General features: G+C 38.5%; 1 protein-coding gene across 3 annotated transcripts in view; it reads left to right on the top strand.

The window, feature by feature from the left end:
- The window catches only part of XRCC5 (X-ray repair cross complementing 5), a 97,327-nt gene that overhangs the window by 12,823 nt on the left and 66,561 nt on the right, over nucleotides 1–17,943 (top strand). For all 3 annotated transcript variants that reach the window (XR_014246218.1, XM_082397665.1, XM_082397666.1), the window contains exons 7-12: nucleotides 2,686–2,800; nucleotides 4,168–4,306; nucleotides 7,551–7,663; nucleotides 10,939–11,001; nucleotides 15,025–15,162; nucleotides 16,027–16,117. Coding sequence is in view for 2 of the 3 variants with exons in the window: in XM_082397665.1 (XP_082253791.1) it covers nucleotides 2,686–2,800; nucleotides 4,168–4,306; nucleotides 7,551–7,663; nucleotides 10,939–11,001; nucleotides 15,025–15,162; nucleotides 16,027–16,117 (659 nt within the window). In the remaining variant the exon portion in view is untranslated. The remainder of the gene's footprint in view (nucleotides 1–2,685; nucleotides 2,801–4,167; nucleotides 4,307–7,550; nucleotides 7,664–10,938; nucleotides 11,002–15,024; nucleotides 15,163–16,026; nucleotides 16,118–17,943) is intronic.

Genomic DNA, 17,943 nt, shown 5'->3' with positions numbered 1-17,943 from the left:
TGAATTAGCAGTTATACTTTAGTATTTCAATTTTTATTAAAGAAATGGTGCACCAGCCCCTAATCCCTTGTTGTGAAGTTTGCATGGTTGGCGCAAGATTTCTTATTTATTTCCAGGACTATGTCGGTAGAGTTTGGAAATATATAAATATAACGAACGATTTAACAAGTCAAATTATAAAAGATGAGGTAGTAGATTTCTTCTTTATGCCAAGCTTGGGGCACATTTCTTGGGCCCTTCCTTGTCATACACCTAAAAAACATTCTTAATTATAAAAAGTGGTGTCAGATCTGAGATAATACTCAATATCCTCTAATCCTCTGATTTAGGTTTTAGGAGGCAGTATACTATAATATAGAGATTTTTTTAAAAAACTTTTGGTCTCAAAATAGTTTGGTCAGGCAAAAACAAAACAAAACAAAGCAAAAACCCCAAATATTAAGAATTTACAACCTGTTTATTCCATGTGGGCTTTGTAAAGGCAAAATGATTTAAGAAATGTGAAATCCCTGAAGTACCATATAACAATTAAGCAAGCTGCTTTTTTTGGCCATCCAATTAGAGACTGTGGGAGAGATGATCTCCTTTATCTGTATTATTCTTGGTTGGAATTGGATATACACTTATTTTGAGCAAAGAACCTGAGAGGGGTCCATAGCATCTAGAACGGTGTGTATTTGAAGGGCCTGATTTGGTAAAATGGCAATAGAATACCACACTGTATGGCTGTGGAGTTTCAAATTTTCAGGGATACTACTACTTAATGTTAAAGAATTCCAGTTTATTAATAAATACACAAAATACAAGCATTTTAAGAAAAGTTCTTAATTGAAGTAGAGGTTCAGTTGAAGTAAAGGTTCAACAATTAGGAGTTTTTTGAGTAACAGTAGTGTGTATCTGCTCTAATTTTTCTTCTCAATCACAATTTTCAAATATTTCTGGTGAGCTATAATTGATAAGCTATCAGCCTGCTTTTCTAAACATAGATACTATTGAAAAATTGCAGGTAAATGGGAATTTTGGAAATTGAACTGTAATTTCCCAAGGGGTTGTCAAAGGAGTCAGTGAAGAATCCTGTAAAGTGATGTTTCTTTGTCATAATACGTGTTCTAATTGTAATACATGCAAATATGTGTTCCTAAATTATTGTTCTTTCAAATTTGGATATGGCTTGCTCTAACGTGGGAATACATGTCTAAAGCTAACATATTCACCATGATATCGTAAAGAAGAATTATAGGCCAATAAAATTACCTAAAAAAGTTTCTTTTCCTGTAACATAGCAAGGAGGGAAATTACTATGTGTTGTCCTAGCCATCTGAAGTTACTTTGATTTTAGGTCTGCCATGAAGGTGTGGATCAGAACTTTGCCATCTGATACAGTAGCCATTATCCACATGTGGCTATTTAAATTTATTAAAATTAAAAACTTAGTCCCTCAGTCATAGTAGCCACAGTTAAAGAGCTCAGTAGCCTATTGGACAGGCATAGTTAGAACACTTCCCTCATTGCACAAAGTTGTACAGGACAGCCCTGGACTAGACTTATCCTCATCTAGAAGACATTAGAGGAAGATAACTTGACTTCTAATTGGGGAGGTTCAAACCTACTGCAGAACTCATCCAGTTGTTCTCAGATGTTACATATAAGAGGCTGGTCTTTAGAATTTCCCCTGGAACAGAATCCAAACCTCTTGATGGTTTTAGACGTGACTCATAATCAGACTAGCAATGTCCTATGAGACAGGTTAGACCTGGTTTCAGACCCATTCATTCCTCAATGAATACAAAGCCAAGGTGTACCGTAAGCTTTGGAGCAGGGTATCAGGTAGAATATCTACTATTCATTGTAAATTATTTCTGAAAATTGGAGTCTCTTGAGGCCTCTTTGTCCATAACTCTGGATAATGTCAGATAATCCTTAGTGAATACCACAAATTCCACCTATCTCCTATGATTTTCTCTGTTGTGTTTGATTAGGAACCAGATGAAAGTAGAACTGATCTTCACTAGTATTCAAATGAAGTAGCCCTCTACATTGTGTTTGCTACTTCCCAATTCCCTTTCCCTACGCAGTGAGAAACCTAGAGTTACCTGCTTTACTTTAAGACTGAGCGTGGACTGCTAAATTCCTTTATCCCGTGGAGAGTCATTATTTAACTCTCTCCACTGTGTGCATATACTTACCATGTCTTTTATTTAAGAGAATGGAAATGAGCTAAAGAATTGCAGGGTTGTGAACAGTGATGATATAGGATAGGGCCCACCCTTTGATATCCTAGAGCAGGGCTTTTTATCCTCAGGTCCATGGTTTTCAGGGAGTTGGTGTGTGCAAACGCATTTATGAATGTGCTTTTATCATATCCTCACAGTGTCCTTGGTCCTGAAAAAAAAAATGTTAAGAACAACTGGCCAAGTTGAAGAAAAGATTGAATAGGGGGAAGGAAAAGATGTTCCTTTTCACCTGTCAGTAAAGGAATTCAACTCCTTCCTCCTAAGCCAACTCATTTGTATTCTGGCTCTCTCCCAATTGATGGTTGCCACGAGTTTTCCTTGCCATCCCCTGCTGTTCCTCTCTTTATGATCAACAGCATCTCACTTCTCATTTTAGACAACTAAATGCAATATCCAGCACAGGTTAACATTTTAAAATTGCTGCTTTCATAATACATTTTTCTTTATTAAGTGAGAGTCTGAGACAGCTGTGTGTCTTTAAGAAAATTGAGAGGCGTTCCATACCCTGGCCCTGTCAACTGACCATTGGCTCCAATTTGTCTATAAAGATTGTGGCTTATAAATCGGTAAGTGGTAGGTACACATTTTTAAAGAAATGTTAGCAGGCAGACAAATATGCTTATATAAGGAACTGACAATTCGTGTGTGGGTTATTCAAAACCATAATTACTGCTTCTCTAACTGCTCTCCCTGTTCATTTCATCTCTATTTAGCTTTTATGTAAAAGGCATGCTAGCAGAGGAAGTTTTAAGAATTGTGTATAATAGGGACTTCCCTGGTGGTCCAGTGGTTAAGAATCTGCCTTCCAATGCGGGGGACACAGGTTCGATCGCTGGTCAGGGGACGAGGATCCCACATGCCACGGGGCAACTAAGCCCGTGTGCCGCAACTACTTTAAAAAAAAAAGGAAAAAAAAAAAGAATGGTCTATAATAGGGGTTGATTCCCTCCTTTTTCTCTTTCTCTCCATTGACAATTGATTGTTAATCATGAGTTTCAGGCCTTTCTCTTTTTTTTTTAAAGAAAGAAAATGAAATACATTAAGTTGTATCATTGTGGTATTATAGCAGAAATACAGATACACACCAGAGTTCAGTTCAGAGTTTTGAAAACTCAGTCACATCTAATTTAGTTGTTAATGATCTGGTAGTAACAGCATCTAAGAAATATCAAAAGATGTTGACTTGTTACTGTGAAATGGCCTTTTGTAACATATGTACATTTGTACATAATAGTATATTTTCAAAAATGAGTTGCTTTTGGTAATTATTTGATGAAATTCCAGTTTGAGTATGAGTCTTGTATCCATGCCTCTGCATGACCTTCCTTGTCTTTTTTCTTTAAATGCACAAAATAAATATATAAAAACATTTAAATATATAAAATGTACAAAATATACAAAAACATGTTTTTTTATATATTCAAGTGTTTTTTTTTAATATTCAAGGACTTAATTCCAAAACACACTACATGCATGAAAACCATGGCGGTACTTCAAGGCCTAGAATAGTGTCCCTGGGAATGAGAATATAGTCTTTTTCCTTTTTTTTTTCCTAGTTTCTTTTTCATATTTCCTTATTGATTTCTGAGTACTGATAGACTGCTTTCCCCCTTCTTGTGTGTTGGGAAACTGTGGTAACAAAATGTAGGGCCCTCTTTTGTTAGACAGTCTGAGGGTTTTGTATAGAAAGTGTTTGAATATATACAAATATTCATATTTATCTGTGGATTACCCTTGGGGGAAAATAAAATGTAGAAAGAATTATAAAATAAACTAAAATTTCCACAGTAGGCAAGAGACAACAAACCAATGTAGCTGGAGTCATTGTTCTGGATTTTTTTCTGTAAAGCAGAGAGTATATTAGGTTTTCATCTTTTGTCCATCTGAATCATAGCTTTCCTTGTTTTCCCTTTATTTTTCTTTTGGAAATCAGATTCTACAAGAGAAAGTTAAAAAGTGTTGGACAGTTGTGGATGCAAGAACTCAAAAAAAAGAAGATATACAAAAAGAAACAGTTTATTGCTTGAATGATGATGATGAAACTGAAGTTCCAAAAGAGGATACTATTCAAGGTATTATGCCAGTGAGAGTTTCACTTTTGCCTAGAAGATTTTCTTCAAGATGATAGGAGGCAGGCAAGGTTTTGTATTATTTGTCTAGAGACACAACTATATGAGGGGATCATGAGACACTGGATCCTTTAGGTCATCTGTTGGGTCTCAGGCAGGATGGTTCCGAGGCAGGAGTATACTTGGGCTTTCAGTCTCTCTGGGTTTTAAATGTCTCAAGTGACAGGACTTAATACTTGGCTTTGTATTAAAGTTTGAAACTCACTAGCTAGGAAAATGCTTATATTAACATGGCTGAAGCAAATTTTTTGTTTACCTTTGACTTCCATAGTGATCATTTTTCTGAATGCCAATTTCAGGTCTTATATCCTGCCAGTTTAGCTTTTATGTAAAGGGCATGCTAGCAGAGGAAGTTTTAAGGATTACCCTTAAGGTAATTTAGGGGATAAGAAAAATTATTTGTGTTTGTTATATTGCTTTATGTTCACTAGGATCTTTAGAATTGTACTTCATATACTTGTACCCATTGGCTCTGTGTAGTGTATTTAGATGGCGTCTCTATCCAGAGGGCTTAGAAGCCAGCTGAGGGTGTCTGAATGTTCAAGAGCTAAAATGATAAGATACCAAATGATGGTTAAGATAGAAACCAGAGTCTTTATATAAATTTATCACCAGACTATGTGCTACTCAGTATAATTTTAATTTGCAAGCCTTAAAAAAAATTCCTTTCATCTGTGGCACAGCGTTGCAGTATTTGTATATTTATATGTTTTGCAGGGGTCTTGGCGGGTGGGAGAGTGATTAAAGGTGGTGGTGGTTATGACCCCTTTCTTTCTTCTGATGGATTAGAATGTAATAAACAACCCACAGTCTCTACTAATTCTTTAATTCAACTCAATAGTATAGTGTGGTTAAGAACAGAAATTTTGGAGTCAGACCTTGGTTAGAATCATGGCTCCATTACTTGCTCGTCATTTAATCCTCGTATAATGACTGGCTCATAGTAGGAAGAATAGCATGATTAAGGGTGTAAGACCAGGAAAGTAGAGGGCCTTCTCAGTGATACCAAGTAGTTAGGTAAGGTGTATAGGGCATATGCAGATTCATACTCAGGGTAGTATCTAAAAGACAATCTGCATTTTCTCTTTTAATCTTCACAACAACCAGTGAAGTAGGCACTCTTGTTTCCATTTTACAGATAAGAGAATTGAGGTTGAAAGACATTCGTTAACATGTGCAAAATCTCATAGTTAACAAGTAGCAGAATTTGAACCCAGGGCTGCAGGAGTCTGTGTTTCTACATGCTATTCTGAATTAGGAAGGACTTTGAATGATACACTGAAGAGTTTGCTTAATTTTGAAAGCAACATGGAGCTGTTTATAATTTTGAGGAGCAGAGTGTCATGGGGGCTGTGTTTTAGAAAGATTAATAGGACATCTGGGTATAGGATGGATTGGAAGGAGAAGGGACTAGAGATGAGGGTACCAATTTTTTCGGTTGCAAGCAAAGAAAGCAGCTCTGGTTGTCTTCGACAGAAAGCAAACATATTGGTGGAGCAAGGGAGAGGGAAGAGTTAAACATTGTTTCAGTTCGAAGAGCATAGATGTGCAGCTTTTCTCTCTTACCTTTTTGCAGTTACCCACATACTTCCTTTGCCTGTCTTCCACTTTCTATCCCCTAATATGTAGAGTTCTCTTTTTTAGATAGAGGGACTAGTTTATGTGAGCAAAGGACTATGGTCGTATTTGTAGTCTGTTCTCTACTCTTTGCCATGTACAAAAGTTACAGTTATTGTTTTGCCCTTTAAAAGATGAGCCAGAAAACATAAGACAGTTTTAATTAGAATTTTCAGGTTACTCTTAAACAATTCAAGTAAGATGTCTGAAAAAACATTGGGTTTAGATACCACTCTTAATTATGTGCCATACATTTCCCTCTTAATTTCTTGTTGAAATTTTTGTTTATATCACCAGCTTTTATTAAAAGACATATATGAAAATAGAAGTGTGTTTCTTTTTAATTAAATACATGGCATGTGCAGAGTGAGGGAACTAATAAACACTGGATCACAGAATCTGCCCCTAAACACACAAGTTTCTTTGTTTCTTGAAGTAAAGATGCATATGCTTTTCCTTTTCATCTACACAAGGTCATAATCCTTGGATTTTGATGATCTTTCTCCCCATTAAACATATAAGACTATATAGTGAAAAGGCATGACCTTCCATAGAGCAGAGAGGCCCTGGAACAGGGTTGGAGTTTTTTTAAGGAGCCAAGAGCCTATATCTGTAATAACCTAAGTAATTAAAAAGAAAAAAAGTAGACAATCCAATCCCAGAAATAAAATAAATTTAAATGCAGAAAAATATCCAGCTTGTCAATTGAATGTTTCTAAATAGAAAAATTTTGGCTTCTTCCATTAGGCATTTGTATATCTCCAGCATCCATTTTTGAGAACATTTTGTTCTGTAAATCCTATGGGCACATTTCTCTGTGGGTCTCCAGGTTTCTAAATAAATGTGTTCTTGTTATTATGTTTACAAGTCATGATTGTATTTTAGTCAGCCATGGTTTATCTTTGGAGGATAACTAGTACATTGCATTTGCTACATTCTTTCTTCTAGGATGGATAATCACTAAGGTAACTAGATTGCAGAATATGCTACTTAAAAAAATGTAATTAGGGGCTTTCCTGGTGGCGCAATGGTTGAGAATCTGCCTGCTAATGCAGGGGACACGGGTTCGCGCCCTAGTCTGGGAAGATCCCACATGCTGCGAAGCAGCTAGGCCCGTGAGCCACAACTACTGAGCCTGCGCGTCTGGAGCCTGTGCTCCGCAACAAGAGAGGCCACGATAGTGAGAGGCCCGCGCACCGCGATGAAGAGTGGCCCCCACTTGCTGCAACTAGAGAAAGCCCTAGCACAGAAACGAAGACCCAACATAGCAATCAATCAATCAATCAATCTTTAAAAAAAAAAAAAAAAGAATAAAGCTGGAGGCATCATACTAAAAAAAAAAAAAAAAATTGTAATTAGATTTTAATTGTCTCTGTGTCGTGTATGTTTGTGGATCTGCCGCTTCTTTTTCTGCAGTGATCACAAGGGGCAGAAATTTGATTCCGGCAAACAGTATATGGAGGCTTGATCCGGAGTGTGCATGTATTGTTAATGTATGTATAGGGCCAATTTCAGCTTGTAGAAGATGAGGCACCATATGCTTAACAGATGCTCTTCTCTTGTTCTCTAGGGTTCCGCTATGGGAGTGATATCATTCCTTTCTCTAAAGTGGATGAGGAACAAATGAAATATAAATCGGAGGGGAAGTGCTTCTCTGTTTTGGGATTTTGTAGATCTTCTCAGGTAAAGCACGTATTTGTTTACTAATTGTAAACAAAACAGATGAGCTTTTTTCTCATTATTTGAGATGGTGTGCTTTGGATTGGGCCTGTTATTTATGTTTTTTTTCACTTTTAGTTTTTCTAAAATGTAATTTGGCGTGCTGCTATCCTTGATTTTTGAAGGTTAAAAATCAAGAGGTAGAGAAGTCGGCATAAATCAGAATAGATTCAGTGAAAAGTCACTTCTTAGCTTTGGTGTCGGTCATAGCTCATAGTAGCCTTAAAGAAAACCGCATCCAGTTCTTTGCTATTGTATTGCTTTCTCTAACTGTTACGTATGCTGGAGTGTTTTACAGGAGTCAGGGTCTAGTTGGGTTTTGAATGACCATAGATCTTTTAGAATATCATTGATTTATGCCAGTCACCCTTCTTCTCAACGGCCAACAAAGAGGTCTCGGAAGCAAAACTTGTTCATTAGTCATATGTTTTTTAGACGGCAATACAGAGATACAAAAGAGACACAGTGGAAAATGCAGTAGCTTATTGAAGGCTGTGGATACCATATACTGTCCAAGAAAGGGTCATTAAAGATTCCCAGCAGTCTTAGATGAAATATTCTTGAGGTAGGCAACCGAACAGAATAAGTAGAAAGTGCATCTTTTCAGGCTCTATAGGGATGAAGAGATTTTTGTTGGTTCTAGAAGAACTCAAGTGAGAATTAAAATAAAAATAAATATAACCCAGTGTACCAGATTTAAATTTCTTCATGTTGCTCCAGCATGTAGTCCCTGTATAATTCAGTGTTAGAATAATTCAGTGAGGTGGGGAGAATGTCTTCCATCATATGCTCAAACTGTTAGATACAGTTTTAAGACTCATAAAACCAAAAATTGAGAGTATTTACTTAAAGTCGATACAGTTAATGGTGAGAATAAATACCTTTTGGAAGTTGAGTGTCTCTAACAGTTCTCTAACAAATTACACTAAATGTGCTTTTCTTTAAAATTATTCACTTTGGGAGGTATATAAACTTAAAATTTACGGTTCTTAATGTCAGTGCTTATGAGTCTTTTCAGTGAAACAGAACCTCCATTCAGACCTATTTGTAGAAACTGGCTTATTGGGAACTGGGTCTGCCTAATTCCAGATAGGCAGAAAAGATCTATCCAAAACTCCTATAACTGTAATTTAGGACTCAAAAAACTGAAATCATCTGTGCCATGGTAGGTGTGGGGACCTATTTAGTTAGATGGCAAAGCAAGAAAAAGTGAGCTGAAAAAGTACGTTTTCCATTTAAAAAGATTTTTATTGACTTAAAATTAACTTTTAAGTCATGAAGTGTTTTCTAAACCAACTTTCTGTTGTTTTTAAGCTCTAAATTATTTTGATCTTAAGTGCAATATCAGACAGGTACAATAAAGATAGTCATAATAGCTAGCATTTATTGAGTGATTATAATATTATAATCAGTATACTAACCACTTTATATAAATTCCCATTTAATTCTTATTACAGTCCTCTCAGGTAGGTGCCTTGATATGTATTTTATACATTAGGAAATGGAGGTTCAGCGCTGTTAGGTAATTGGCCCAAGGTCCCCAGCTAGAAGGTGGTAGAGATGGGTTTTGAACCAGGTCTCTCTGACTCCAAAGCTATGCCATTAATCAGCTATAATCTGCCCACCAGATAGGCTCATTTTTGAATAGTCTAGTTTTTACATACCTGCTTTTGTGTATCATGTTAACAAATGCATACACGTCATCCTAAGAACAAGGTTTTTCCATATCAACTAAGGTAAAGTATAAGTATGTACCTTTTAGTAAACTAGTAATTAGCTTTAAATTAATAAGATCACAGTTTTCCAGATTCCCTTAATCTGAGGGACACTAATATTTCTGGATTGAATTAGTGTGAAACTTTTCATAATATAAAATAGGTTTTTTTTTTGCTTTGGAATTTTATTTTTTTTGAATTGTGAATTACTCTTCTCTTTTAAACTGTCAGGAGTCCTTTCAATTTGCCTTCTTGCATGTTGTCAGTGTTCTGGTAGGATGGATAAGAATTTAGCCAGAATTTCCCCAAATGTCTGGCTGTCCTTTGAGAAGTCATTTAGGTGCCTTAGGAAAAGGTATCATTAACTGTTCTTGAATCAGTCAAGAACTATTACAGATTCTAATAGGAGGGCAAATAAATCTATATGGATGTAGCAAACTGAAAATATAAGATTATTCCCATATTTTTTCAAATAATGGTTTTCAGATGGGGAATGGAAGTGAAGATGGAGGTATTTGGCTTATATGGGCCTCACCCCCACACCTTTGGGACTCAGTTTTCCTGAGCTGCTGTTACTGTGAAAGTGCTCACAATTTCTCGCCTTAGAGGTGGGAGGGCAGAAAAAATATTTGAGAAGCATTGCCTCTCTTATGGCACATTCTTATAAATACGCTCCAGGCTCAAGATGACATAGATCAAAGAGAAGTTGATCTTGGTTGATAGGCACAGGTGGTTATAATATTAGGAACTCTTAGTATTCATCTTCTAGTCTCTGACTCCTCTGATACTGTGCTAGGTGAGTAATTTAAAGGACACATGGTACTCTAGTCTCTTGGCAGTTCATCAATGCCTTGTCATTTCTCTTAGGATGAAGTCCAAACCACTTAACTTTGCTCATAAGAGACTTCATGATCTGATCTTTGCTAATCTCACTCATCTAACTTTTCAGCTTTCCCCCTTGCCCTGTGGCACTGCGCTACTCGAAAAGCAGTTCCCCAAATGTACTATGTGTTTATGTCACTCCAGACTTAATCACACTGTTATCTCTGCTGAGGACACTTGTGCCCGGACTTTCATCTTAGTTCCTACCCATCCTTTAAGTGTTGACTTAGGTGTCACCATTTGCAGAAGCCTTCGCTGACACCTCATGACTGAGATAGCTGCCCTTTGTATGTGCTCTTGTAGCGCTGAGCTGTAATACTGTACTCTTGTGGACCGGTAGCACTGCCTGGTGATACTCCACTGCAGCTAATTTCATATTTCTCTACGCTCCTCAAGGCAAGGCTACATCCTGTTCATTATTGTGTTATAGTACCCAGAACAATGTTTGACATAAACTAGGCACTCACATATTTGTTGTGTTTAAGTGATTTGAACCTCAAAGAGTGAGTTGTTTCTAGTACCTGTGAATGTTTTTCAGTAAGAGCATTTTGAATGTAATTTCCTAGTATTGTGTGGCATTATGGTTTTTTGTGTTACTTATTTTGGATCGAAACCAGTTCTTTTCCTCACTTCCTCTTGTAGGTCCACATGAAATATTTTATGGGAAATCAAGTTCTAAAGGTCTTTGCAGCAAAAGATGATGAGGTGAGTTGACAGTAGGTCTTTGAGGTAGTGCCGTAGAATTGAACTGTCATTTTAAGTGAGTTGTTTGGGGCTTTTATAGTTTAAAATGACATTAATTCTTGCAACAGCAGTGGGAAAATTCACTGACATTTAACTCTGAAAATGGAGAAATGATAAATGAATTTGTCATAGCATGAGCACAAGGCCTGAGGACATAGTTCTGCAATTGGAGATCAGGTGAGTATTAAAAACAAAAACATTTGAACAAATACATTTAAGTATGCGGATCTCATGGTCACAGGTTCAGGAAGGTTGGGGTCAGGTTAACATTTTCATTTTCATAAACAGAACATTTAGTGCTGGCTCAAGCATCCTGAAGATGAGCTTCACTGACTCACGGGACTACTTCCATCACTGAGAAATTTGTCTTATCCCCCTTACCTCTTTCTTTTCATTCTTTTCCTACATCCCCAGGAGATTCTGTTTTCAGGCTGGTTTCTGCCTGGCTAACGACCCGTGACTGGTGCATCCTACACTCACACCTGCCCTCTCTATAAATATTTTCTATGTAGTCTTCAAGGAAGAACTTGTTATTTCCTTGGAGATTTTGATGTTAACTGGAAAGTTACCATCCAGTGTCTGTTTAAGACTACTTAGGTCTCCATGTTCCAGAAGTTACTTGCATTTGGAACTGGTAAACTGGATGTAGATGGCTTGTTTGGGGTGTGGGGAAGTGTGGTGGTATAAGTGATCTAGTCCTCTTTTTCTCCTCACTTCTGAAGGGTAGCTGGCTGCTGATTTAGTGAATGGATATACCATTATTCTATTAGAACAGTAAAATTAGGAGAAGAAAATGCTTGGCTTCCACTCAGTATTAAATGGATTCATTAAAGCACAGTAGGTGTACGTGAATCCTCAAATTTGAGAATCCTAGTTCATGGATTTCTCCCGAATCAAATCCTAATGGGAATCAGGCAGTTCTAGTATCTATTGTCAACACACCTTAACTGCGTTTTTAACTTCTGCTGAGGTTTTAACTCCAACTTACTGTCCCTTTTCCCAAAGAAAATTCTGATCACTTCATGTGATTGCTGGGTGTGCAGTAAGGAAAATCATATCACAAAGCTGTGTTGACACATATGATTCTCTAGACTTGCTAGCTCAGGTCAGGGCAGCATTGTGACTTGCATAGTTCAAATACAACCTCATACAGACCTTATAGATCACAGGGTCACTCTGAGTCACTAAAGAAAAAAAATTCATCTACTGATGGCAAAGGGCTACTCTTTGGTGTCAGTTCTTGATGTCATAGTCAAAGAATAATATTAACTAATTGGGGCTATGAGATAAGCAGGGGAGTAAAGAAACTGTGTCATATGAGGACTTTGAGTAAAAGATTGCGTGGAGAAGACTTGTGTAGGTAGGCAGGGGAGTAGGAGGGATGAGAGACAATAGCCTTGTTCAGATACTTAGAGGATTATCATATGGAATAGAAACTAAACTATGCTTCCTACCAGAGGTAAATTGGAACCAATAAGTGGGCATTTTGTTCAAGATGAAGAATTATTTTATCAACAAGGATTACTATCTCCAAATGGGTTGGTTCCTTGTGAGATGGTCAGATCCCCATTCCTGTAAGTTTCTAAGCAGAGTCTCTACCCATCAGATGTTAGGAAGGGAATTCCTTCATCGTGTGGGTTGTTAAACTAGATGAATACTTTTGTTTTTCAGCTCAAATATTCTATGATTCTATGAATATATTCCTTTTTAAAAGTGTTTTCTCTGGTCATTAGCATATAATTTTTTTTGTATGGAGAATCTAAATTTTTATGTGCTGGTTTTCACTATGTGGAAGAGAACGGGAGAAGAGAAAGGGAAGGAAATGGAGCTTTAGTTGAGTTTCCCACAGGTGTAATATGGTGTTATAGCTGCCATTCCAGACCCCATCCTTCTTTAAGTATCCCAGTTGGTCCTATCAAAGACACCCAAATAAAAACTTGCAAACAAATTGGAAGTAATCTCTTCTTTAGACTCCCATCGTGCTTATCTGGCCTCTCTTATGGGACTTGTTAGAATATACACATTCTGTACTTGGTACACATCTCGTTTCTGCTAGTAAAGAAGCTCAGTGAGATCAGGGACTCAACTTTGTTTTCTTACATTGCCTAAGATAGTGCTTAGCCAAGAGTAGGCACTAAGTAAATATTCCTTGAATTGAACTGAAAAGGAAGGTAATCAATCTATCATGAAATCTGTAGAGGATTTTGATGACTAGGTATTGATGTCATAGGTTTTTAGTGGAGGAGATGGGGATACACATAGCTAACTTTGATAAGGGTTAGCTGTAACATTGAGAAAAGTACAAAGTGTTTGGGGAGTTATGGAGAGGGAGAGAGCTGAGTAAAGCAAATCTGAAATGGAGAGCTTGTCAGTTTACTGGGCCTTGAAAATGGGTTAGAAGCTTGAGAGCCAGAGATTTGGAGAGAGCATTCTAGTGAGGAGGAAACTGTACAAGCAAAAAGCTACCGAGGTGGGAGAGTACAAGACTTGCCCGTGAATAATGATCAGCTCTACTGAGGCAGGGATAGAAGAACCCTTGGAGGTTTTTATGGAAGAGAGTGACGTGATCAGCTCTAGGAACAGGGGAGGCAGTGATGGAACAGAACAGATAGAATTTGAAAGATGGCATAGAGGTAGAATCGATAGAGTGTGGTGAACACTTGAAGGTGAGGGACTGTAGGGAGGCATTTCAACTTCAGGGCTTCTCATTTGGTTGACTGGGAGGTGGTGTTAGTGGAAGCAGGGAGTACAGGAGGAGAGAAGGGGGAAGACTGTAAGCTTAGTTTTGGTCATGGATAGTTTGAGATACCTAAGGTACAACTGTACGAGTTATCTACCAACTGGTAGGCGATATAAGCCTGGGTCTTGGGAGAGTTTTTTTTTTTTTTAATCTTTCTTTTTTAAAAGTTTATTTATTTGTTTATTTTTGGCTGCATTGGTCTTTGTTGCTGCGCACGGGCTTTCTCTAGTTGCGGCGAGCGGGGGCTGCTCTTCGTTGCGGTGCGCGGGCTTCTCATTGCGGTGGTTTCTCTTGTTGCGGAGCACGGGCTCTAGGCACGCAAGCTTCAGTGGTTGTGGCACACAGGCTCAGTAGTTGTGGCTCGCAGGCTCTAGAGCACAGGCTCAGTAGTTGTGGCGCACGGGCTTTGTTGCTCCGCGGCATGTGGGATCTTCCCGGACCAGGGCTTGAACCCGTGTCCCCTGCACTGGCAGGTGGATTCTTAACCACTGCACCACCAGGGAAGTCCCTTGGGAGAGTTTTAAAGCTGAATATACAGACTTTTGATTCATCAACTCATGGAACTCGATAAAATAAATAGTCGCCAAAGTAGAGTTTTAGAGTGAGAGGAGGAGAGAAAGGCCAAGAGCAGAATTTCAAGATTAATTGGAAGAAGAGAAGAGCTGGGGGAGGAGTGGTGTACAAAAGTAGAATAATCAGGGCAGAGTGTTGTTTCTGAAGCCAAAGAAGGAGAAAGATTAGAGAAAGAGGGATGGTCAGATGCTACTGACAGGTCAGGCAAATAGAATGCGGACTAAGAGTTGGGCAATTTGGAGATCATGGGTGACTTCAGAGGATAATTTCAGTAAGGAAGTGGGTCAGTAGCTTGATTAGACTGAAGAATAATTGTGTTCTAAGCAGTGAAACAGCAAGATTATTATTTCATGAAATGTAAAGATGAAGGGAAAGAAAGTTATAGATACTTATTTGTGGAGAGAGAGGCAAAGAAAGATTTTGTTTAGAGTGAGGGTGTGAATTCAGAGGAGAAGGAAAATTGAAGGAATAAGAGAATATAATGAAGAAAAGTTCCAGAAGGGGTACAGTAAATGTGATTAAATGCAGATGTGTACAGTGTAGCCTTAAAGTGGTTAGAGGGGCACTTAAAATCTAAAACAGGAAGAAAGTGAATAACAATCTTGTAAGTATTGTGCTGTGAAAATCCTCACGTGTTTGACATGTGTTAACGCATGCATCTTTCTTACTAGGCGGCAGCAGTTGCCCTTTCCTCCCTGATTCATGCTTTGGATGAATTAGACATGGTGGCCGTAGTTCGATATGCTTATGACAGAAGAGCTAATCCTCAAGTTGGCGTGGCTTTTCCTTATATCAGGGACGCCTATGAGGTAAACCTGCAAGTCTTATTCATATTAATTTTTTTCCCTTCAGTTCCTTTATTCTAAACAGTGCTTCTCAACCGTTAATGTGCATGAGAATTACTTGGGGGATCTTGTTAAAATGCAGTTTCTGATTCTGTAGGTCTGGGGTGGGGTCCTGAGATTCTGCATTTCTCACCAACTCCCACGTAATGCTGATGCTGCTGGTCTGTGAACCACACTTTCAGTTGCAGTGAAAGAACATAAATTATAAGAGGATGCAAAGAACTTCTCATGAAATCAAATCAGTAAACATTAACCGTGACCTTCTGTTTGCCCAGTCCAGGGACCTTCTCTCCATTCTGATCCTTCTTGACTTCTCAGAACCTAAAGGGAGTACAGATTACCTCCCTTTCTACAACAGCCTTTAGTGTGGATAAAGGTTGAGGGTGTGATTTTCTTGTGATCCTGATGAAGTTCCGTTTTTCTAGGGCTCTCCTGTTTAAAATGCAGGTCTAGCTCCCTCGCCATTTCCTGTCTCTCAGAGCACTCGCTGCAGCAGAAATGGAACGAGGAGGCAGATACCTTGACTTCCACGTCGGCCTGCCAGTCACCTCGACTCTCTCATTTGTTGTGTTGGTCATGCATTTTGTAGGTATTCTTTGATGGTCTTTCTTTTAAGCATTTCTTTTATGTTGAATATTCTTTGTACTGTTTGCAGTTGTGTACAGCTAATCACAGAAATTGGAACACTTTATCCTCCACGTCCCAGACTCGAGCCGTCTGATTTTTGAAATCCTTTTGTTGTGCCACTTTCACAGTGTTTGAGATCAGCTTTAAATGTTTTCCATTAATTCGGTTGTTTCTGTTTTTACCTCCACTCTTTCTCATTAGTGTTTAATGTACGTACAGCTGCCTTTCATGGAAGACTTGCGGCAGTACATGTTTTCATCCTTGAAAAATAATGGGAAATGCACTCCCACAGGTGAGTTTATTTCCATTTTGCTCACTGATTGGCTGTAAACACAGACTGTTTTGGGGAAATCACCTGTCTTTAGTCATGGTTTGGGGCTAGGATTTCACAGGGTGGTGTTACAGTTGACCCTTGAACAACGAAGAGGTTAGGGGCACCACTCCCCCCAGTCGAAAGTCCATGTATAACTTTACAGTTGGCTCTCAGTATCCATGGTTCTGTATCTGTAGATTCAACCAATCTCAGATTGTGTAGTAATGTACATATATACTTATAATCCACATATAAGCGGATCTGACCAGTTCAAACCCACGTCGTTCAAGGGTCAACTGTAGTTGGATTCCAGTTACACTCATATATGGTAATGATGAAGGTGATTTTTTTCCAGTAGCAGGGATAGGTTTGCTCCAAACACTGTCTAGTTTCTCCCTTCTGACTCAGAGCTTGTATCTGAGGAGCAGCTTGCTGGAAATGGATGTACATGCTGTAATTGTGAGCAGAAGGTTTGCCCTCTACTGAGGTGAACTGACATGTGGTATCAAACCTGTGACTAGTGTCCTATGTAAAATATGATGTAACTTTAACCAAAAAGCGACAGTGCTGTACATGCCCTTTTCTCTTTGTCCTTTCTTCATAGTTTACATTATCAGTCCAAGTCCTGTTGCAGGAGTTACTGGGAGCTCAATGAGAAGAGGTCTTTATTAAGCATCTGGCTGCAAATGTCAGGGTGCTACCCAGAGTGATTCTCACACACACAGATCCTGTCTTCCAGAAATCTCACAGTTTAAGACAGTTATCATAAGATATACCAGTGGGCTGAATGTAGAGAACATACCAAAAAGAACACAGAATGTAGAGTAGATGTTTTAGTTGACAAGTTTAAATCTGCAGCAGTGTAGGATTAGGGAGTTGTGAGGTGAGTCTCAGAACTGGTGCCCTCTGTACACTGGGAGCAGTGTGCAGGACAAAAGCTAAGAACCAAGTGGGCCCCAGGGCTTGTATCTGTACCTTCTAGAGATGAGTCTCTCTGCATCGCGTGGAGCCAGGCATGGACTTGAATGTGTAGAGGGTGCCAGCGTGTTACAGTATTCTGTCTCTTCCTCTTGGTAATCCCAAACTTTAACTGAGAAGAACATTTAAAAAAGAGAACTTTGTCGAGAGATTACCTTATAGATATATAAATCACTCAGGATCTAAAACATTAAATATTTTTCGATCTGTTGCTTTATATTGTGTGAGTTCTGTGACATTTTTGTTTGCATTTGCTCCATTGGAAAAACGGATCATTAAAATTGTTTGGCGTATTTCCCAAGTCAGCATTTATGTAGGGGTGTGTAATGCCAGCGTGGTCTGGCCTGATACTAGCCTGTCGTAGCAGATGGAAATCACCAAATATTCACCCACACAGGTACCACCTCCTTCCTATTACCGGGTGGACCCTGCAGTAGTCAGCTTGAGATGGTGCCTGAAACCTCCCTTGGAAACTCCAAAAATGGGATAGAAATGATATCTCATGATAAATATCTGTATGCTCGTTCATTTTGTAGTAGCTGTCCAAAAGCGATGTTTGAAAAGGTGAAGAATAGAAGCATAATGAACTTTTAGGAACTGCTTACTCTTTTCCTCCTTTTGCCTAGTGACTGTGAATGATCCCAAAATAGCAGTTCAGTTTTAATAGCTGAAGTGCCGTATGAATCAGCAGAATGAAAGTTACACGTGGCAGTTTAGGTAGAAGCATTTTTGGGAGAGTTGACTTTCATCCACATTGCTTTGGGGTGTGTCGTTTTCACTGACTTGGTAGATTTTTATCGGGGAGAACTTGCGTTCTATCTGGTATT

This window comes from Balaenoptera borealis (assembly GCF_965194805.1).
Source record: "Balaenoptera borealis genome assembly, chromosome: 6".
Taxonomy (NCBI): domain Eukaryota; kingdom Metazoa; phylum Chordata; class Mammalia; order Artiodactyla; family Balaenopteridae; genus Balaenoptera; species Balaenoptera borealis.
The sequence above is the reverse complement of the archived record's forward strand: the minus strand, read 5'-3'. Positions and strand labels throughout refer to the sequence as shown.